The 21834-nt window shown below is 54.8% G+C and overlaps 2 protein-coding genes and 2 long non-coding RNA genes across 7 annotated transcripts in view; 1 reads left to right on the top strand and 3 right to left on the bottom strand.

Moving 5' to 3' along the window:
* GLUL (glutamate-ammonia ligase) overlaps window positions 1–3101 on the bottom strand; it is a 9386-nt gene extending 6285 nt beyond the window's left edge. Inside the window, exon 1 of one of the 2 annotated variants that reach the window (XM_021404731.1) lies at window positions 2944–3101. In XM_021404731.1, the coding sequence (XP_021260406.1) occupies window positions 2944–3038 (95 nt within the window). In that variant the 5' untranslated portion in view covers window positions 3039–3101. Of the gene's footprint in view, window positions 1–86; window positions 235–2943 lie in introns of those variants that run through there. The other variant, XM_021404729.1, reaches the window with a different exon arrangement.
* On the bottom strand, window positions 3634–5703 carry LOC110402540. Of its 2 annotated transcripts, none has more exons than XR_002441171.1 (2): window positions 5609–5703; window positions 3634–3842 (listed from the first exon to the last, which is right to left on the bottom strand). It is a non-coding gene; the product is annotated as an uncharacterized LOC110402540 (long non-coding RNA). The 2 variants fall into 2 exon arrangements; XR_002441172.1 differs by having other exon boundaries at window positions 3634–3845; window positions 5609–5697.
* RGSL1 (regulator of G protein signaling like 1) lies at window positions 5730–21829 on the top strand. Of its 2 annotated transcripts, none has more exons than XM_021404721.1 (22): window positions 5730–5803; window positions 6399–6481; window positions 6745–6819; window positions 7210–7339; window positions 8077–8181; window positions 8317–8478; window positions 8631–9589; window positions 10069–10131; window positions 11686–11917; window positions 12428–12541; window positions 12916–13024; window positions 13413–13606; window positions 14015–14132; window positions 14474–14570; window positions 14899–15028; window positions 16361–16532; window positions 17051–17189; window positions 17818–17942; window positions 18105–18217; window positions 19682–19774; window positions 19871–19935; window positions 20339–21829. In XM_021404721.1, the coding sequence occupies exons 1-22, from the start codon at window positions 5794–5796 to the stop codon at window positions 20435–20437; spliced, it is 3387 nt and encodes a 1128-aa protein (XP_021260396.1). In that variant the 5' UTR covers window positions 5730–5793; the 3' UTR covers window positions 20438–21829. The 2 variants fall into 2 exon arrangements, with proteins under 2 accessions (XP_021260396.1, XP_021260395.1); XM_021404720.1 differs by lacking the exon at window positions 5730–5803 and adding an exon at window positions 5854–5940.
* Window positions 14017–17823, bottom strand: LOC110402539. The gene is made up of 3 exons (XR_002441170.1): window positions 17575–17823; window positions 14517–14609; window positions 14017–14157 (listed from the first exon to the last, which is right to left on the bottom strand). It is a non-coding gene; the product is annotated as an uncharacterized LOC110402539 (long non-coding RNA).

Here is a 21834-nt window from a genome sequence, read left to right as displayed (position 1 = left end):
CTGGGACAACCCCGCGGCTGAGCCCCGCAGACCCTCGGTGTCCCCTCCTACCCCCCCCGGTCCCTCCCCCGGTGCCGAGCTGTTACCTGGGCTGGGCAGCGGGCAGGGGCTCGGCGCGGGGCTCCCACGCTCGGCTCCCGGGGGCCGCGCCCGCCGCCGCTTTATGGAGCCGGAGCGCCGGCCCCGCCGCACTGATTGGGCAGAAGGAAGCGGGCCGGGGGCAGGCCGGGGCCGGGGATGGGGCTGCGAGGAGGAGGGAGCTGGCAAGCGAGTCGGGGCAGGGGGAAAAACAAGCCGAGCGCCCCGCTGGGCTGCTCTGAGATATTTCGTCTATCCCGTCTGGGGGAATGGCAAAAGGGATTGGGGGGAGGGGGGGTTGTTTTTCCTTCCCTTTTGCCGTCCCGCCGCCCCCTCCTCTGAAAACATATCTATCCCCTCTTCTCGGAAAGCGGCAGCGGGAGCGAATCCAGGGCTTTTCTGCGGCGTTTACATTAGCAGCTGCCTTTGCATAACTCGCAGGCATGGAAATGAGTCGCCCTGGGTAAACAGGGCAAGCAGGGAAGGGGGGGGGGGGGAGGAATGGGAGCCCCCTATACGCCTTGCGTTGGGCTCAGCGTTGGAGGGCTGGTGTTGCTGCGCTGCACCTTTCCGGCACGGAATTCCAGCCCAGACCCTCACTGCAGGGCGCTGTGACCCGCGGGAGGAGAAATTCCCCGGCCCTCCTGGGACGGTGAGCACCCATTAACTGCTGACCCGGTGTTTTTCCACCCTGGGTGCTCGCTTCCTCTCCCACCCCAGCTCCTGGCCAGCCCTCCAGCCCAGACCCGAGGGGCAAGTTAGCAGTGCCAGTGCTCGCTCTACACACGTACATTCCCAGCACTTAAGGGCCAGGACAAGCACACGCCTGCCTTGGGGTGACAGGAGCCACCCAACGCTGGCAGCCGCTCCTCGAGAAGCCAGACCCTCTGTGCCACTGCGGCCTCCCAAAGCACAACCTCTGCCCAGTTGGAGGCTGGGGACAAAGGGGCCCTGGAGAGCCGGATCCTCAGCCCAGGGGACTAACTGCTGGCTAAGGGCTTGTTTTGATTTATGGCCCATCTGAGAGCCAGGTCCCCACCCTCCCTGCGGGACAACCTGGCTCATGCTTCGCCAGCACCTTGCAGCAGCCGCAAAGTGCATGTTAATCCCTCAGGGCTGAGCAGGACGGAGGTGTAATTCAGGTGCTTTTCACCTCCTTGCATCGTTGAGGCGAATCAGAACCTCAAAGCACGACGGAAACTGCTTTCCTCCCAACAGCCTACACCTTGCTACCTTCCTCCAAAATCCAAGTTCCTGCACCTTGTGTATAAAGCAAAGATTTCGGTACAGAAGGGGTCTGGATCAGCAACCCTACAGCCCTTTTGGAGGTGACAAGCAGGCGTTGACACTCTCAGCTCTAGGAGGGGGACGAGGTGTCCCTACTGCAGCAGGGCAGAGCCGGGTGTCCCAATGCTTTCTAACCTCAGCTGTCTCCTTCCCTGCCTGGGTTCTGTTCCATTTCCCCACTCGGTGCCCACACTTTGTCCCCAGCGTCACCCCACGGGTCTGAACACCATGTGTTACCTACAGCAATTGGCTCAGGATCCCCCAGCAGGACCCAAACCCAGAGTTCAGCTGCGGTCACCCAGAGCGGCTCAGCTGAAAGCAAACGAGGGGGTCCTGACACCTGGGGAGACCCGGCAGCAAAACAGCCCCCACAAAGGGGGGGGCTGCCCAGGGAAACCTAACGCCGTGCCCTGGGTTTACCTAAAGGGTTTGTTCCATCGGGACACCCGCAGCTCCCGTTTCCGGGAAATGCGCTACCCTCGACTTTCACGGAAGCGGTGGCCAGCCCAGCTGCCTGCCAGCTAGCCCGGGGCACCCACTGCCGCCAGCCCCCGGCGTTGGCACGGCCCATCTCCTGCAGCACAACATGTTTACGAGGCAGCCGAGAAGCGGCGGCGGCCCCCAGCGCCCTCTCCCGGGAAGGCAGAGCGGCCCGTGCCTCTCGCTCGGGCTCCTGCCGCCTGTTTACCTCCTGCCTTCCCCTCCTCCTCCTCTTCCCCCCCCCCACCGCCTGCCGGTTTCGGTGGGGAAGCTCAGCACGGTGACACCTCCCAGCCCTGGCGTTGATTCAGCCTTCAAAGCCACGAGCCCGCAGAACGCAACGCGTTGCTCAGGGGCCGGGTGACGCTGAGCTCTGCTGCTGCCTTCAGGGCAGCGATGCAAACCCGGCACGAGCCTCTCCATCCCAGGCTGGGGGAACCGCGATGCTCGAGTGCAAACCTGATGCGCTAAGCGTCGCCTTCCACCTGCACCGAAAGCGTGTCTTAAATCCAAGTGAATGATTGCGTAGAACCGTAGAATGGGTGGGCTGGAAGGGATCTTAAAGATCACCCAGCCCCACTCCTGCCGTGGGCTGGCTGCCCCCCAGCTCAGGCTGCCCAGGGCCCATCCACGGCCTGGGGCACCTCCAGGGATGGGGCACCCACAGCTCTAGGCAGCAGGGCCAGGGCCTCGCTACCATTTCTTTTCTTAAAATATAGGCGTCGCACAGGGAAGAGGAACGGTGCATTGTGCGGAGATGGATTAGATCCTAGGAGGAGGCCCAGCCTCTAGCACAGCTGGGAGGAAGGCGGGAAGAGCATCTCCCCCTGTGCCCACCAACCAAGGCGTTCCCACTTCAGCTGTATCACTTTCAAACCTGTCTCTGAAACTGCTGCACGGTGCCACAAAGGATGCAACTGAAATTCCCCCAGCAGGACCCCAGAGGGGCTGACGGGGCTGAAGCCCTTTACCCATGGGTTAGCAAACCCTAGGCCTTCGCGAGGCGAGCGGCTGTTTAATTAATTAATTACCACTCTGCCCTCAAGCAGTAGTCACCCAATGAGGGCAGGGAGCTCAGCACGGCGCCAGGGGACTGACCTTGCGCGGGCAGCGGTGGCCAAGCGGTGTCCCCAGGAGCGCAGTGGGAGGCTGCCCACCCGATAAGCGAGCAAACATTGCAGGCTCCGCAGCATGCTGCCTTTGAAGGTGCTGCCAGGGTCAAGGGTGGCCGAGGGGTGGTGACCACAGGGCTTGCGAAGGCAGAGCAAAGCCGGCGATGACCTGGGCTGCGCAGAAGGGCGGCGTAGGAAAGCAAATTCGTAAAAACGTGCGGAAGCACACGCAAAAAAGAAAGCCCTTCCCCACCCAGCTCCCTCCCCCCTCCCTCCACCAGCCCACCTCTTGGCTTTTTTGCACAGGGCGACTGCAAGCCCAGCACCCACCTGGCTGCTCTGCCCCAAGCAGGGACACGGCTGCAAAGCACGTGCTCTTCCTTCAAGCGCTGCCGGGGGAAGCTGGAAGATGAGAACAGGGCAGGCAGGGCGGGGGATTTGAGACCCAGAGATTGCTTGGCTCTGCTCGCTCTGCACAAGGGTGGAGAATATCCCAGGGAGCGCTCAGCGCATGCCTTTCCCTTGCAGTTGGAAATTGGTCACAGTGTGCATTGGCAATTTTTTTTTTTTCCCCTTTGCTTGCTTGCTTCTTTTTCTTTTTTTTTTTATTAGCACCGCTCATGCTGCTTAGCGCGCTCCCCGCTAGCTCAGGGCCACGTTAACCACGCCTGGCAGGTTAATTTCAGCCTAATGCACATCACAGCTTTATTAAGGAGTGGGAAAATTCTCCCGAGTGCATTCAGGGGCAGGATCAAGGCCTGGCACTGCACGCTGTGCAAGGTGCTGCAGTACTGTGTGCACGCCGTCCTCATGGCTGGATCGCATTCCCCATCCCCAGCTGTGTTCCACTCGGACATGTGGACACGTGCAGGATTACAGGTGATGCTGCTGGAGGAGGAGCAAGGAAATGCAAAGCTTGCTGCAGGGGCTCTCAGGTGCAGTGGGTCCACGGTAAATCCCGAGCAAGGAAACCACAGACAGATGGTAATAGGCTCAGAAATGCTTCTAATTAACATCAGGAAACACCAGAGATGGCCTCGTTGAGCAAACAAGTCTTAGGCACCCAGGAGAATGAGCATGAAAATTGCATTAGGAAAAATAGGCTAATATATTCAAGGCTAAGGCTGAACTGCCGCACCCGAGACCTCATACAATTAATTGTAAGGTGCTGTGAGCCCAGAAGGATTCCACCATCGCTGATGTGGTCTTCGAGGTATCCTAAACTATTTATATCAGAACAGCCTGAGGGTGCACGGGGAAAAAATCCAGCAGTATCCACGCATACATATCCCAGTACTCATGTCAGGCTTGTGAAGGCTGGGTGCTGCCGCGAGGTGTGCCACCAAAAGCACAGCAGAGACGTGTGGGGTGGGTGGATCCGGGAGGCTGCGAGCCCATGTGGGTACTATCCAGGTCCTGGCGACCCTGCAACTGTGCTACCTTGGACTTTGGTGCTGCTGGTGGGGCAAGGACCCGAGCCCCGGGCACATACCCTCCGCCAGTGCCGTGCATGGGGCGGCCAGGGGACGGAGGTGGCCTCAGGTCTGCTGAGGGTGGGCCGCTCCCTGCAGCGATACGGGCTGACGCAGTTGATGTTGCAACCCCGCTCGTATCTTTACGCACAGATCGTGGCCACCCCAATTCTCTCTGCGAGCCCCCTCCAACACTTCTAGATCTGGCAGGTCTGCTCAATCTCGGTCATCCCGCAGCCCACGTGAGCCCCTTTTGCAAGGCACCTTCGCAGCGAGGCGGATGGGGTGGCTGTGCACCAACCAGCCGCGCAGAGCGGGGCCCCGTCCTGCCAAAACACTGCCTCTCCTCGGGTAAAGGCTTTATGGAAACGGGCCCGTGCATTTCCATGGTAACCGTGCCGACCTGTTCCAGCTCGCAGCCTTGATCCTTTCCTGGCAGGGGCTGGCTAGGCCATGCTGAGGTCAGCCTGGAGCCGCACTGACGTGAGCTGAGCTCCACCAGCTCTGAGGATCTCGCTGCACGCTTGTATGCTGACCGGCTGGCACCCGGAATGAGCAAAGTTGCTCACGGCTCAGCTGTCACACCAGCGGTGTTCCCCCTACCCAGCACACTGGGGGCGGTGGGACAGGACCAGCAAGGAGCTGCTCGTCCCTGCGCTGGCTGCGGAGTTGTCACCGCATTGGGGACAGCGTCGCATTGCTGGTTTGACAGCGCCATCTGGTGAGGTGGCCTCGCTGCTGAGGACTGGCCCCGGAGAGATGACCCGACCTGCTTCTCTCCCCCGAGGGCATCAGCATCCCACGGGGGGGTCCCCACCAAGGCGAGCCCCAGAGGCATCAGCCCTGCCGCAGGCAACCTGGGCTGGGGCACCGATAGCCCCAGCAGAGCCAGAGCCAGCCTTTCTCCATTCTCCTGCTCAGTTCATGCAGTGCTAGAGCTGTCAGGGTTTCCCCTCCACCGTCTGCTCCTTCTGATCCAGGCTGCCTCTGATTCAGTGCTTCCTTCCTCCTCTTCCCAGGAGGTCTCCAAGGGTGGGAATCAGTCCCAACTGGGAACCCAGGGTTGCTCAGTTGAGGGCAACCACAGTGGAGTTACCCATGAAACGTCAGCCACCACCTGCTCAAATGCCCTGACACCAGCCTGACACCAAGAACCTGGTTCAAAGTCAAGAAGCTGACCTGTCTGAGGAGAAGGGAAGGTCTTCATTTCAGGGCTGCCCAAAGAGCTGCAAAGACGGAGATACAGGAAAGCACAGAGAGTACTGCGGTCCCCAAGAGCCCTCCATGTCCCTGAGGGTCAGGGCTCTGACAAGTGTGTCACAAGCAGCACAGTGATCTAGAACACATCAGGACACAGCAATGTGATGGCCACCAGTGAGTGACCCTTGCTGGAGCAAAGCACACCCTGAAGGGCGAAAAGCAGCGTTAGGCTTTATAAACATGGGTCCTCCCTATGACACAGCCATGCCTTGGGGCTGGCGGGCATTTCCAAGGGCATCCCACATCAGCAGGTGCTGCCAGGCCACTCCAGATCTTTCAGAACCAAGCACAAATTCAAGGGATAGATTTTGGGGCACTACTGACACCAGCACGCTGCCTTCAGGTCCTGGGTGGTTGGAGTGAGTGTCTGCAGTCACCGCTGCTCTACCTAAAGCCACAACCTGCCTGACAATGCCTGATAATTCAGAGGAAATGCTGCAGCACTTGTGCCCAACCTCCACAAACCCTTGGTATTTAGAAAGTGGTCATTCAAGCCTCCCAAGTCCTCCATGCGACTGAACCACATGCTTTCCAAATGCCCTGTGTCAGCAGCCCACAGCACATGGGTGCAATGGGACCCCGGTGCACAAATCCCAACGGAGACCACACTTTTTCTGAGCTCTCTCCTGACTATTCCCATCTCTCTTTTGCTTTACATTCATCTTTCAACAACACAAAGCCCAGGTAACTTTCTCTTCTCCCCCTGCAGCAACAATAGCCTCCACAGACATAGAGCTGCTGCTAAGAGATGAAGTTTTTGTTGACTTCTTCAACACATTTCTGAACCTTCCTGTAAGTCTGCTCCTCACTGCAAAGCCCAGGACCATTCTGAGCCTTTTGGGTTCCACTTTAGAGGCCCCAGGAAAAATTGGGACTACACAGTGCTTAGGCTACCAGGGCAGGGAAAGCTGAGGACCTCAGCATGGAGGAGGTAGTGAGGTCTGAAAGGGAAGATGATGCCTTCTCTGTACTGGGAATTAACTAGGATGGGCAGGCTCTGGGCTCCCCCCCTCACCCTCCATCACCTCAAGATCTCTCCATTTCTTTTGATGCAGGTTTTTGGCCAGACACCCATTTACAGCAGCAGCACGGGGCAGTGGGACCTCTGGCCAGAGCTACCGAGCCACCTGGTGAGAAAACATCCCCTGTGAGGACAAAGGAGGGGGAGGAAGGGCACCGGGCAGGGATGGAGTCGGTTCTTCATTTCTGAGGCTGCTCTCTCCCCCTTGTTCATACAGCCAGGGGGATGATTTCAAACCCAGGCTTCATTTTGCCTTTGAGCTCCAGGAGGAGCAGAAACCACAGAAATTCGGGGCTCCAGGAAAGCAAGCAGGCGGGGAGGAGAAGCAGCAGGGACACAGGCAGCACGAGCATCCCCATTCTTCCTGCACACGGGGATGGCTCACACCATTCTCCAGCAACCCCCCTAGCATGGGCCCGTTACTCACCCTAATCCCCATGCAAGAGCCGGCTCCTCGCTCACAGCCTCATCCTCTCGTTGGGCACGGGGTGCAATGCAGGATCCCAGCCCCCAGGCTCTGCTGGCCTGGCTGGGAAAGCACCGGCTGCCTCACTTCTGCAAATCCAGCTTGTGCCTCCACCTCGTCCTTTGCCAGAAGCTCCTGGGTTTCATTCGCTCGGAGGAAGCAGGTGAGTCATTGCTGCACAAACAGGGCTTCCTCTTGCCTAGTGCCTGCTGAGCACAGCGCTGGGTTAAAAAGGCATTGCACACCCTGGTTTTAGGGAGGTAACAGATCTCAGGGCAGGGTTTCCATGAAATGAACAGGGCTTCACCCCTCAGACCTACTCATCTTAGTGCAGGCTTGCCTCCTCTGCGGGGTTGAGCTGGAGTAGCTGGTTAGCAGCAGCTGCAGGGTTTGCATGGGTGAAGCGGGGCTGGAGAGCAGCCTCAGGCCTGGGAAAAGGATCCTGGCATTTTAGGTTTGCTGGTGGGCAGGGTGCGCAAAGCTCTTGCTCTGCACTGGGTTATGTTCCTCATTCAGTGCATCCTATGCTGGGAAACTCATCAAATCATCCAGGCTGGAAAAGACTTTCGAGATAATCAAGTCCAACCATCAACCTGACCTAAGGAGTCCCATCACTACCCCGTTTCCCTTAGTGCCATAGTATACCCTGCAAACACACAAAACACACCCTTACCTTACATCGTGGTCTGTCTCAAGGTCAGCAAGTCTGGACTGTGCTCTGATATCCCCCATACGGTCCCCATCATCCCGGCCAGTTGTTTTGCCCATCTGCAAATCAATGGGAGAGCCAGCTGCTGAAAAGAAAGCTCTGGCAGCTGGGATGCAGATCTTTATTTTGGAAGAATAAGGTATTTATCAAGGCTCGTGTCCTGATGCCGTGCTCTGCGCTCTCCCTAACAGCAAAACTGCTGAACTGGCGGAGTGCGGACCAGTGGCTGCTGGGGAAGTGCATCAGCGGGAGCCAGGGCATGTGGCGCTTCCGAGCCTTCACCCAAGGAATGGCAGGTGGGCACGGTGTGCTCCGCAGCCCCTCCGCATCTTCACAGCTTTTGCTTTTAACCACAGGCTGCTTCGCTCCCCAGCAAGGCTCTCAGGGACTAATACCACCCCCGTCACGTCATTCTCTTGTCTGATCCAAAGGGGAAGAACTGACCAACTTCTGGCTCACCACCGAGAGGCTGCTGGGTCTCGATGAGTCAGATGCAGCACAGAAGGACCTCTATCTGTCCTTGGTCCAAAGGCTGAAGGTCACCCACCTGCGTGAAGGTTCCAGCGTCCTTACCCTCTGCAGCACCACTGCTAGTAAGTGGGATGGGAGCTGGTGGCCTGGATCTGGCTGCTCCCAGGAACAGATGGGGTGCCAGCAGCAGCTTTGATCAGCTGAGGATCCCCTGTATCAGCATCCAGTCTGGTTGGAGCCATCCTCACATCATCACTCCCTGCATCTATTTCAGGGTCATCACGAAAAGTCACACACATTGGGTCTGTTGGCATCCGGAGGGAGATCCTGAGCAAAATGCAACAACGAGCCCTGTATATCCTTCAGAGTTACTGGCTCCCTAAATTCTTCATCCAGTGCAAGATGGGCATGGAGGAGGAAAAATCCTGCTGGCCTCTGCTGCAGGAATATCGGGAGCGGTTGGCACAGGACCACTTGCAGGAGCCCTCGGACGTTTCAGATGGCCTTTCCCCAATGCAAATTAATAGGAGCCAGGGTTCACCGGAGCCCTACTGCAGCAGGAAGGCCAAAGAGAAGATCTGGGCTCTTATCAAGGAGGGACAAGACACCCAAGAAATGAAGACACCCAGTTCTCCAAGGCAACCAGAAAGGCAGACAGGGCCAGCTGGGAGCGTGAAGAGATTGCAACGGGGTAAAGACAGTTTGGGACTGATTCGTCAGCAGGCAGAGCGTACTGCAAACTCTGCCACTGGAGGCCAAGGAGGAGCAAAAAGACCTAGGCCCAAAGAAAAAAAAAAGGTCCTCCACCTGGAAGACCTCTGTGAAGAGAAGGTCCTCTCCAGCCTACATTCCTCTGCGCCCCTGGCTAAGATGCCGTCTCCCAAAAAGCCAGCCAAGACCTTGCGGTGCCTCCCCTGGGCCCTCAGTGCTGACAGCTGTGCGGGACGGCCCTTCAGGACCTTCTTGCTATGCCAGGACCGCACCGCTGAGGCTCGTCTCCTGGACCTATGGCACGACCTGGAAGAATTCCTGCCCGTGGTGCTGGACCACAGCAGAGAAGACAGTTTCTCCCTGCGCCATTTCCTCACGGAGAGGATCTGCGAGTCCTACCTGAAAGAAAACACCATCCAGCAGCTTCCCATGGAGACAAGGACCCTCCAGGGCCTGCGGGACCACCTGGCTTCTGCAGAATTCACCCCCTGGATATTCAGAACCCAAAAAGAGATTTGCAAGGTAGAGAATGCCGGTGGTCAGTGCCGCGGGGTACAGCTGGGCCTACACACCCCAGCCTGGTGCAAAGGCTGTGGGCGCATTTAACAGATTGATATTTGGAAGGCTAAGGTGAAAAGAGAGCAGGGAAGGCAAAACTTACGGTCACAAGTCAGCTTGGACTGGAACCAGTGACCTAGATGCACCAGGCCAGCAGAGAGGAGCATCCCCATGGGTCTCCTGGGGCAAGGAGCTGAGATGAGCAGCCACTGGGCAGCTGGTAGCCTCAGCTGTCAGATGGGGCTCACAGGATGGTGGCCATCCTTTCACGTCTGAGTCACTGCTTCCAGCACATGACTGAAGCACATCGTGCTCATCCCACAGCAAAGCTGCCCTTGGGTGTCTCAACACTGTCACTGTGACCTTGGGGTACAGTAGGGGTGCTGGCTGCTGATGGGACACATGAGCACAGCTGAGGACACCCCACCTTTGCTCCTCTTCAGGTCCTCTGCACCTTCTATGAGCAATTTCTGGCTGATGAGGACAAGACATTCCTGCAGTTCATGGTAAAGGGGATGTATGGGGGTTGTGGACATCTTCAAGGGGTTTGCAGGCAGCAGTGCAGATGGAAAAATGAAGGGAAAGGGAGGGAGGGAAACCCAGTACTAACTGCAGTGATCCAGCATCCCACAGGTCAGCCCCTGAGCCATGGCTCAGCCCAGAAACAGGGAGAGATTTAAATGCAGGGCAGGTGCATGTGAATCCAGCAGCAGGCAGCATGCTGGGTAAAACACTTCTGGGAATTAATTCCCCCCCTTTTCCCTGCCTGGAGCAAATACTGCTTTTAATCTGACTCACGGGCAGCCACACACGCATACATCCTTGTCCCAGCACAAGCGCCCGGCCAGCAAGCTGAGGGAGGAGGGCGTGCAGTGTTTTGGCTTCTGATTCAACTGCACTCAAGTTTTCCATGTGCTTTTTTTTTTTCCTTGTCTTTTCCCCCACTGTGTTAAGCAGTGACCTAAGAAAGGGTTACACAAGCACCCATCTTCCCGGCAGCAGAGATCCCACTAATGCATCATACTTCCCAGTGCCCTGGATGCTACCCTAACTCCAGGAAGCCTCCTCGCAAACAGAAACCCCGGAACATCCCGCATGCTTGGGTCCATTTCACAACCCACACAGGCACTTTTGCTCACTGCATCTGATGTCTTCAGGCTGACCATTAGGATTTTCCCAGAATTGCGATGTAAAAATCAGCAGCTGGTCCCGGAAATGGTTGGGAGGGGTTGTCAAGGGCAGTGCCCCAAAGCCCCAGCAGTGCAGCCAGTGAGAGCTGAGCTCTCATGGAGCAGTCAGTTGGCAGCTGTCAGCTCCTGGCTCTGCTCATTAAATGCTCTTGGTTGTAAGTTAATTAGCTGCCCATGTTTCTAAGCATCCCTTGTCAAGGAAATTACCACTCAGAGCACATGCTTGGTCTGGGAGTGCAATTAGCACTTGGGCAGGTGTCGGGGACATGCTCTCCGCAGGCACCATCCCCTAAGCCAAACTCGTCGGGGGCTCTCTCTGCACTGATGTCAAAGGAGCCACACGGGGCTTAGCAGGGTTATTTTTGGTGCTTGCTCTCAGCAGCATGCAGCTCAGTCAGCAGGCAGCCTCTCTGTCCCTGCTCGCTGATGGTGAACAGCCAAAACCTGCTTGAGGGTCTCAGTGGGACAGTGGGTGGCACTCCTGGGACACCAGCCAGAGCCAGCACCGGGGACAGCAGCCAGCAGAGAAAAAAAAAGCATGTGAGCTCACCTGTCTGTCCATGGCACCCTCATGGATGTTTTCAGCCCTCCTGGGTGGATGTTGACCTCTTCAGGAAAGCAGCTGCCTTTGGCTGGCAAGCCACTGTTTGGATGCAGCTGCAGACAGATGTGAGCCAGCTTTAGGAAGAGTGTGGACAGGTCCAAGTCTTGTGCTGAGCTTTGCAATCGGATTTCTTCCAGTGGTTTAATTTGGATAGGTTTGTAACTGCAAAAATGTACACATAGCCTGCTGGGTGCAGTGCAGGAGTAGCTCCTCAGATGGGATGTAATAGGATGCCCTGTGCTATCACCCTCTGCTCTTCTTGTCAGTCTCCACAGAGTGATGTCCCGGTGCCCAAGGTACAAGGACATGCTCTTGGGAAAGATGAATATTTCCTCCTGTCTGAGCGGATAAATGAGTCCTTGAAGCTGAGCCAGGCCTTGCATGACACAAGGAACTTGGAAGGCCTCTCCCCTGACTACTGGCGATCCTTTGGCACTCAAGACCTCCAGAAAAGGGGCATGCTCCAGGCAGAGGTGGAACCTGTTGTGAGCACAACTGGTAAGAGGAGGCTCTGAATTTCTGCCGGGACTCAGGTTGGCTCAGGCTGATAAAGCGTATTTTGAGTGCCTGTAGTGTCCAAAGCCACCAACACACAGGTTTTGGCTTAGCAGGGTACCCTGTTTTATTGCTGACAGTTGTCACTGGGTGGGTTGGGACAGGGTATCTGCAAGCCACTGTAATCCAGGCTTTTGCAGTGAGCTTTGGGTCAAATTTGCTCTTGTCTGTACTGGAGGCACCAAACTTGCTTGTCCGTGCACTGCCTTTGGGTCACCAGGCTGTGGTGAAAGAGACTGAAATGCAAGGCAGGGATGGTCATTGTCATCCCACTGCCACACCTTGACCTCCTGGGTAGCTGGGGGTCCTGAGAAATGTAGCATCATGGGTGGATCATGGGAAGAGAACAGAGAAGAGGAAAGGAAAGGCAAAGAGTGATAAGGCAGCATTCAGTAAATGCTGGAGGACAGTCATAGCCTGCAGGAGCTGGATGTGTTCCTTCTTCTCTATCAGATGCAGACTCCCAGAAGATGACATCAAAAGAGCCGTCTGCTCAGAAAGAGTTGCTGCCTGCAGATAGCTGCAGCAAGGATGAGGAGCATTTGTCTCCCAAAAGCCCACTGCTTGGTGAGTCCAACCTGAGCAGACTAGAAGCAGGGCAGACTCCCAGCCAGCACTCCCCTGGACAAACAGGGGAAAGCATCATCAGGGAAAGATCTCCAGAAGGAGAGAGAGGTGCATCCACCCTCAGAAGGCACAAGTTTTGGGGTGTTAATTTAGCCAGTGTGGGTGGGAGCGGGAGGTCTTCTCTGAAGCAGATGCTGAGGAGTTCAAACCACGCAGAGGTGAAGGGCTCCTACAGCATCCAGTGTCCCTGGCGAAGTCAGCAGGGCAGTTCTGGAGACAGCTCAGGCTTCTTTGAGATCCTCTGACCTGAGGACAGCTGTGATGGGCTATAGGTGTCACCTGAGGAAGGGGCCAGCTCTATTCTGTCCCCACAGCTGCTGAACCTGAGAAGAAAAAGAAGAGAACTGCTCTGAGGAGAAAAACCAGATCAAGTGCCAAAAAGGCCGTCGCTGTCGCAGTAGAGAAGCCAACGAAAAGACCCAGGTCTGGCACCTCGCAGCACAAGGCTTTGCTGCTTTTTGCTACTTTCAGTCTTTCTGGAAACACAATTTTCTCAGTGCTTTCCTTCAGTGTCACTCCTTGCTTTGTCATGGGGACGACACGTGAATGTCCATGTGGAGCCCCACCTCCTGGGAGTGCTCCAGACAAGAGTCCTGACAGCTCCACATCAGGGTATAAATAGCAATCAGGTCGCAAGCAGGAGCAGCTCTTGTTGTTTATTTTGGAAGTCAGGCTCGGGAGCCACACTTAGACAACAAAAATATTTGACCCCATCCACCCATCTTCAAAAGAGGCTTGCTCACCTCAGAAAGGACCCCAAATCCCTGCCTGCTCCCAGCTCCGGTTGTCTCCTGGTGTCTCCTCCCTGCAGGCACTTTGTGAAGGTTCTGCACAGCCCTGCCCACCTGCAGTACTTCAGGCAGTTCCTCGAGGAGCGCAGCGCGGATGAACCACTGCATTTCTGGATGGCCGTGGAGAAGCTAGCTGCAGAGACCAGCACCAAGACAAAGAACCTCCTCGTTGACAGCATTGTCAGAAATTATTTCCGTGGTGAAATCCCAGCTGGTAGGCAACCTCCAGCCCTGTACTTGACTCAGGCTGTGACAAGGCTTCTTTTCCTTAACGTGGGTGAAGATCTTAGATCGTCTTGCAGGGACCTGCCAGTTCTCCTTTCCCTGCCCAGTTTGCTGAGGTCTTCCACTGCCACTTGAATTTCTAGGAAGAAGGTCTACTTCTTTGGCAGGACCACTTGACCAAGACCTCTGATGTTCTCGGAATCAAAGTTTCCCTCCTAAAACATGCAATTAGCACACTATAGAAAGGAAAAGAGGTGGGACTACCAAGTTCAGCGAACAGCTGATGGGGTAGGCAGAGGTGGGACAGGATGCCACTTGCTGATGTGAGGGTAGGAAGAGCTGCCAAGGTGCCTGGTGTGGCTGCTAGTGGCAGGCAGCAACTGCATGTCTCTTCCAGAGGAACGGCTGAAGTGCAGCTCTTCTATCATCCAGGAAATAAGTGAGGCTGAAACAGTCACCCCCTTCATGTTGATGACAGCACAGATCTTCGTCCAGAAAGAAATGGAAAAGCAATGGTGAGGACCCGGCTCAGGCTGGTTCCTAGGTTTAAACACAAACACATTTTCCTTGGTGACAGACAACAACAAATGTACTACCCTATGAATTATTAATGCATGCATCAACATCCCAGCTAGACCCTCACCCCAGCAACCCATACAGCTGCTGATGTCTTTAACAATGCAAGGGGAGGGCTCCAGTCCCCATCCCTTCCTCCATCCTCCTCCACAAACGGGAGTCCCATGAGACCCCAACCACAGGACTACTCCTCTCAGCTGCTCCCCGTCCTGCCCACCAAACCCATGCCCTGCTCGCACATCTGGCTGCCCCTGATGCTCTCTGATCTCCCATCTGGCAGGTTTAAAGAATACCAGGACCTCTTTCCCCCCAGTGTCACTTACAAGTCCAACCTTTGTTTGCGGCACGGGAGGGGGAGCTTCAAGACAGACAACCTGGTAAGGAAAGACCTTCTGCTGGCCCACTGTGGGTGTTGTCTGGGGAAGAAAGAGGAGATGCTGTGGGTTAAGCAGTGCTCAGAGAAATAGGGCGAGGGAGGCTGGAACTGGAGGATTGCAAATAGCGAAGAGTTAAAGTTTTGTTCTCACAGGCTCTAGAGACCAGGTTTAGATAGCGGCAAGTGGCCAAGCAATTCACACTATCACCTATGGCCCCCAGGGAAATGCAGAAATACCAGAAAGCTAAAATGATGGCTGGGTCATGATTCCCAGCCCTGGCTCCCCATGGCTGTACCACCGTCTGACATGCTCTGTGCTGTCTCTGCAGCGGTGGGCATGGTTTGCCATCCAGAACATTGTCAGAAGCATCTGCAAGTTCCACCGGGAGATGAACAACGACAAGTGCCGTGTGGAGTTTGAGGACTTTCTCCGGAAGGAACTAGAAAACGAGGAGGAAAGTATGGCTAGACTCCTCAACCCCTCTCCTTCCTTCCCAAGGCAATCCTGGGTGTAGGAGAGATAAAGGGAGGAAACTTGTGGGGCTCCTCTCCCATCCCCATATGTTCAGCGGTCTGTGCTGGAGGTGGAGTTCTTCCTTCCTGCTGGCAAAACAGGTGTTTCAGGATGCTGAATACTGCCTGCACCAAGTGAGCAGAGGATGGAAAGGAGGGCAGAAAACGGGCCTGTCTCTTCTAGCTACAAAGTTCTGGAGGTGGACATTCAGGTTGGCCCTTGGCCACTAATCCTAGTGCTCCCAGACTCTGCACACTGGCACAGAGAAGCCACAGAGTTGTCAGCACCCTGGTGATGGGGTTAGGAGATGAGGTGCAGAAGCAACATGAATGTATATATGCACACACTCACACAATATCTGGTTTTCTGACCCCAGTGTCCCTCCTTTCTCTGCTAAGTGCACTCAATGATGCTGGTGCATCTCTCTCAAGTAACAACATACATGCAACAATTTGCATGTCTTTCACAAAGAAAAAAGAAACACAGCAGGAGGCATTAGATGAAGTTAAGGTGAGACAAGGCAAAAATAGAAAGGAATGCAGCAGGGAGCCTACCTACAAGGTGCTGAGCCAGAGGATGCAGAGCAGATTTGATTCAAGAGGATACTGGAAAAGCTGGTAGAAAAGAAATCCATTGAAATTGGTGGATGCACAGAAATCCCACCTAGAGCAAGAAGTACCTGGAAACCAAAACGTTTGGAACTTGGAGAATATTTTACACTTCTTTCTCCCTAATTATCCACTTATGGCCTCTATCAGAGATGGTGATGGCTAGGCAGACAGGCAGACTTTTGCTCTAACCTACTGTGGCCATCTCCTAAGCAAACAATGAACGCAAGCACTCCATGGGTGCAAATAGGAGGATGGATGGAGGTTACTGAGCTAAGAGAATGGCACACGCTGAATGGATCTGAACACCTGAACTCCCGAGGTACCCCTATAGGCTGTAGCTCACCAGGGTACCCATCCCTGCCCCACCACTGGGGGTCTTCAAGACCAGGTTGGATGGAGCCCTGGGCAGCCTGGTCTAGTATCAGACCTGCAGGTTGGCAACCCTGCCGGTGGCAGGGGGGTTGGAACTTGATGATCCTTTGGGTCCCTTCCAATCCAAACCATTCTATGATTCTATGGTAGAAAAATCCCAACAAATCCCCTGTATGCAGGAAAGGGAAGCACAGGGGTGGTGAAGGAGCAGGGTATAGCTCAGCATCAGATGCCCAGCTGTCCTCAAACTGTTGCTGCGAGAAGCAGGACACAACATCTCTTACCCTCTCACAGACCTGCCCATCATCTCGATGCAGAGCAACAGCACCTCACGCTCCCGCACAGCCTCTGCCAAGTCCCTACGGGACAAGGACGTGGTGCTGGTGAAACGACAGATGTTTAACAACCAGCTCATCACTGTCAACTTCCTCGTTGATGACCTCCACTTTTACCTGGAGATCAACAAGTAAGCAACACCAGTGCTCAGGTACCTCCGGTCTCCTTTTCTCAGGCCCAAACCCATCCTGGGAGCAGTCCCCACCCTTCGGTAAGGGATAAAGCCTGGTGCACAGGTTCCTTTGCACACACTGAGGGCTTTGCTGCCATCCTAAAGCTCCCCTCAGCAAGGCTGCTACGTGGGCACCACACTGCAGCACGAGACACAACCAAAGTCTCACTCTGTAGCTGTGTCTAATCTGCTTGTGCTTACCTGCCCCTGCAGAGCCCCAAAACCTTCACTTCAGTAAACACTGAGCTAAACCAGACCATTGCCCATTCCTGCAGACAGCCAAGGTCAGGCTGGATGGGCTCTGAGCACCTGATGGAGCTGCGGATGTCCCTGTTCAGTGCAGGGGAGTTGGAGCAGATGACCTTAAGGGTCCCTTCCAACTCAAACAGTTCTAGGATTCTGTGATTCCATGCCTGCCTAGCCTAGTAGTCAAGGCACACGTCTCAGAGTGAGACCTGAACAACGTGCTTTTGCAGGTTTTCAAGACTGGCTGATTCAGCTGAAGCATTGGCAGCCCGTGACATGTGCACCAAGAATGAAGTTGACTTTCTCAAAAGGAAAGCTGCCATCATCAGCAAGCTCTTCCTGAGCTCTGATATTCCCCCGAGACTGCGGGTGAGATGCTGGGTCCCACCCAGGAAGCCTGTAGGCTGTTCATTACACAAGACCATCGCAGCTGGGAGCAGATGAGGGGAGAGAGAGACCAGACAGGGGGTGGATCTGCTCCAGGAATGCTCTGAAGCTTCAGAATGCGCTCTGGAGCTTGGGAACCATCCTTGGGCTCCGTGGGAACTGATCTAACACCAGGCCCACGCTAGCACTTGATCTGTACCTGCTAAGAACAAGCACATGAGCATGGAGATGGTGAAATCCCCTATTTGCTGGAAGGATGTGTCATCCCTGGAGCTGAAGCACCAGGGTGTGTGCTGCACTCCACCAAATCAGCCCTTTCAGTCTCCTGAGGTCAATGTCATCACCGTGCCCCCCCCCATGCACCTACCTCTTTCCCTACAGTAGCAGTGCTTCTGTCTATCTCCCATTTAGAAAGCACAGCACAGCATTTTTCCATGGAAACCCCGGGGAATCCAGCCTTTATGTTGAGGACAGTCAGCTCGGACAGAAATAGTATAACTTCATAGGCACAGCTGAAACGCACAGTGGGGTTAGGGAGAGAGACATGCCTCTGGGGCCCACCAGGCTGCTACAGACTGCTTTGGTTAAACAAGCTCTCTTCTGTGCTCAGGTGAACATCTCTGAAGATGATAGAGATTTAATTTGGAGTTTGTCTTCCAAGGGGCTACTGAACCGGCTCCTCTACCACAGAGCCAAGGTGGCCATCTTCCCCATCCTGATACACTTCTGGAAGAGGTACGGAGCCCTTCTCCCTTGGTGGCAGAGGCTGCACAGATGCCAGCCTCTCTTTCCAGCCTGGTTCTTCTTGCACGATGTAAATGAAGGCATGACACTGCCCAGGAGCTGAGCTGCAGCTATCTGCTCAGTGGTTTGTTGTCTTTTCCATGCCTCATGCAGGTTCTGCACCTGGAAGGTAATGAAGAGCTTCAGGTTCTCTGCAAGGCGAAGGGAACCGACCTCACTGACCAGTATAAAAGCCTCTTCTGAACCATCTGAGGTCTACAGCACAAGTAAGATGAGCTCCTGTCCCCTACTCCACACTTGCCCTCACATTCTTCCAGCATAGAAGTCTCCAGACCTGGGTTTTTGGCATCCCACAGTGTTCACGGACCCCAGAATCCCCAGATCTTCAGTGATGGTTCCACTTAGAAGAGCCAAACCCCTCCCATCACCACTATCTCCATTAGTACACACAGCTTCAGCTACGTGGGGCTGAAAATGTGGTGTCTTTAAAGTCCTTCCTTCCCTTCAAGTTCAGTCAAAATTACCCAGTGGGGTTTTTAGAAATTTCTTCAGGGAACAGGGAGTTCCTGAGGACAGAGCTGCTGCCTAAGCCCTGCTTGCTTCAAACAACAACTTAAAAATACATCCCCTAAAAGAGCCATTAAAGCCTGGTTACAAGTCAGCTGGGATTAGGAGAGGGAGACGAGACTGCCCAGAAACATGCAGGCAAACAGCAGGCTTATTGGCATTGCACAGAAGATGCTCTGAGAATGTTTAGAATGGAGAAAAAGTTTGATGAGGGTCAGAGGGAGCAGTCACTTGGACATCTCAAGCTCAGTGAGGGTAGATTTAGGTTGGATACAAGGAAAAAGTCTTTCACATGGAGAGTGGTGAGGCACTGGAAGGGGTTACCTGGTGATGTGGTGGATGCCCCGTCCCTGGAGACTTTCAAGGCAAGGCTGGATCAGGCCCTGGGCAACCTGATTTAGCTGTGATGTCCCTGTGCATTGCAGGGGAGCTGGACTAGACACCCTTTAATGGTCCCTTCCAACTCTAAGGATTCTATGATCTCTAGGGAAAAGATCTTTTTCCCCTCAACCACTTAGTTTCAATGTACTAAACAATGCTAAACTCGGGGGGAAGAAACCCACAAAGAAAGTGCTGCTAAGTACTGTCACTCTGCCTGACAACCCGGCTCCTCGACTGAATATTCATTTGGAAATTGCCTAATTGATTTTTTTTTTTTTTGATTAAAGGGGAAACCAAAATAGGCACGTATTAATCTTGCTTTGACGGCCGGGTGGGTGTCTTGCAGCACAGCGTTCTGCTCCCGGTAATTCATCACTGTCAGGTTGCGGCTCAGCTCGGCACGGGCTGGGAGGTGCGAGGTGGGGGGGGGGGGGAGGCTGGGGGGAGCAGGCAGGTGCCGGAGCTGCTGCTCGGCAGCCGGGCTGCTGTAGCGGCCGCCTCGCAGGCTGTCACCAGGCGTCACTGTGGCACTGCCGAGCCTCGCTCCCCCGAGCTCAACGCGGTGATGCTCACGGGGAAGGCTGCCCAGAGCTCGCCGTGCGCTGGTCCCCAGCTCTCCGAGTGCCATCTCCCTGCAAAGCAGAGCAGGGAACTCGTGTCTTTGTGCGAGCGCTCAATGGCACCGCTTCCCGTCTATCTCCCATCCTCTGTAGGAGCCGAAGGGGACACGTCCTGCTGCTCCCTCCCCATCACTTACCGCTCCCTCTCTTCTCCCTCTCCAGGCAATCACGCCGTCATTTTGTTCTCACTCCTACGAGGGATCCAGGTCCTGCTGCCCCGGTCTCATAAGAAGGAGCTAGCGGAGGAGCACGAGGGTGAGCTGGTGCCCAGAGGCTGCTGGGATGGGAGCCTAGATTTAGGGCTCCTTGACACTCCGTGATGGGATCTGTGCGCACGGTGTTTTTCCACAGAGTCCAAGAAAAGTGCTGAGAAGCAGCTGCCATCCAGCAGGTCCAGCTCTGAGTCTGCAGAGCAGGTAGGTGGCTGCAAGGCAGCCATGTCCCCAGGCACCACCCCAGCTGGAGCAGGAGGACAGCCAGCTGGAAGGGGCTGTCTCCTCCAGCTGTAGAGGGTGCCAGGCAGCTGTGCAGGATGCTGCTCACCCCACAGACTCCAGGATGGGATTGCACAAACGCAAACCATCTCCTTTTGCTGCCCTTCCTGAGCTTGTACCATGGGTACTGGCACATCCACATCACTAACATGATGCTACCTCTGGGTGGGCTGTCTCTGGCCCCAGCTCTCTGCAATCTTTCATAGTAACACACAGAAGATCTGCAGAGGCTGCACTTCTCACTGCCCTAAACACACCCCATTTGTACCTTTCACCCATGCATCCCCCATCAGCCACTGATGCAGTGCTTCTCCTCTCCCCACAGGATGAGGAGGAGGAGGAGGAAGAAGAAGAGACAGAAGAAGAGACCGAAGAAGAGGTGTCCCAGCACAACAACCATGGTAACATACTCCAAGGAAGCTGAGCAGCCAGAGCATACTGCATGGGCTGTGCTTAATGTGCAGCAAGGCTGAGAAATAAAGCAACTCACAGCATCCTCCAGCCTCCTGCTATCACAGCACCAGTGGCTTGCATCTCTGTAGCTTCAGCAGGGACATGCCACTCAGGTCTATCTACCCAAGGAGACACCCATTTGCCAATCAAAGTCAGCTCATGCTGAATTTGGGCCTGATTTTTTTTTTCCCCCTCCTTTTTACATACCCAGTGCAGCTAGGTTTCCAAAGCACTAACCAAATCCTACCCAACGGGTAGGATTTTTTTTCCTTGTTGTCCTTTATTTTCCTTGTTGAAAGGCAAGAAGGTATGGCTGAGCTGAGCACCAGGAAACAGCAGAAATCTGGTGCACTTTGGACATCACCTCATGAAGAAAAGAACAGAACCTTTAGCACACATTGCTGCTCACAGCTCCCTCCCGTGCAAGCTCCACTGTGTACCTTTACAGCTATTTTCAGCTACATTTTAACCCTCAAATCCTAGAACCTGCAGCCTGGCAACAGCACAGGTATATTTAAGGCAGGAGATGACGCTTCCTATTTGCCCATTAGGATTAACAACACTTAGCAGGATCAAACAAACCCAAAGTCCAACGTTTCTGTAAATGAGAGACTTCTCAGGAGCTGCAGCAGCTTCTGACAGCCAGCTGCACATCCAGCCAGCTGCTCAACTCTGCCCTTGTGCTGCAAGCTGGGTTTGCCCCAAGCTTCCAGCCCCAAAAGCTAGCTGTGTTGCATCAGCCCTTAAGTCACAGCACGCACACATGGTGAGCCATGCGTGCAGAAGCTCAGGCACTAGCATGGTGCAAGCACTGCACTGGCAAGTGGGCAGAGCCATTGCACGAGCACGCTGCATGGTGTGAGTTGTGAGGGTGCAGAAGTCTGACTGCACTTTGTTTGCACTGGCTCACAGCCAGGCTCTAAATAACAGATGTGCCTGGATCTCTTGTGCACACGCACACTGGGGTGTACGGCAATCAGACTCGCACACAGCACTGCCTGCTGGACTGCAAACACGTGAAGATATCAGCACATGCAGCTAAGCAGATGCACGGGGCTCAGCGATGCATTCTGACAGTCACTCTCTTGTAGAGGAGATGGGTCAAACACACCCGTTCTGAATTTTGCATGTGCACGAGAGCACGCAAGCACTGCTGTTCATCTTTGCACATCAACTCAGCCATGGAATCCTTGCAAAACAGCAAAAATGAAATCAGCAAAAATGAAAGCAAAACAGCAGTAAGTCCCCCACATACAGCCCATCTCCCATGAGATGCTACGCACCCAAGGAGAAGAAGCCTTCAGTACCCAGTACAGCTTCAGACTACTTTCCTCTCTGGGAAGGGATAGGGGGATCTCATTCATAGAA

The sequence above is a fragment of the Numida meleagris genome, chromosome 7, assembly GCF_002078875.1.
Source record: "Numida meleagris isolate 19003 breed g44 Domestic line chromosome 7, NumMel1.0, whole genome shotgun sequence".
Lineage (NCBI taxonomy): Eukaryota > Metazoa > Chordata > Aves > Galliformes > Numididae > Numida > Numida meleagris.
Note: the sequence above shows the minus strand (reverse complement) of the source record. Positions and strands in the feature narration are given on the sequence as shown.

Excerpts from the sequence above, each read along its gene's own strand:
- RGSL1 (XM_021404720.1), top strand. The coding sequence starts at position 5,883 with ATGACACAGCCATGCCTTGGGGCTGGCGGGCATTTCCAAGGGCATCCC. Across the intron at positions 16,533-17,050 it reads TTTTACCTGGAGATCAACAA|GTTTTCAAGACTGGCTGATT; the intron begins GTAAGCAACACC and ends GTGCTTTTGCAG. Across the intron at positions 18,218-19,681 it reads ATCTGAGGTCTACAGCACAA|GCAATCACGCCGTCATTTTG; the intron begins GTAAGATGAGCT and ends CTCCCTCTCCAG.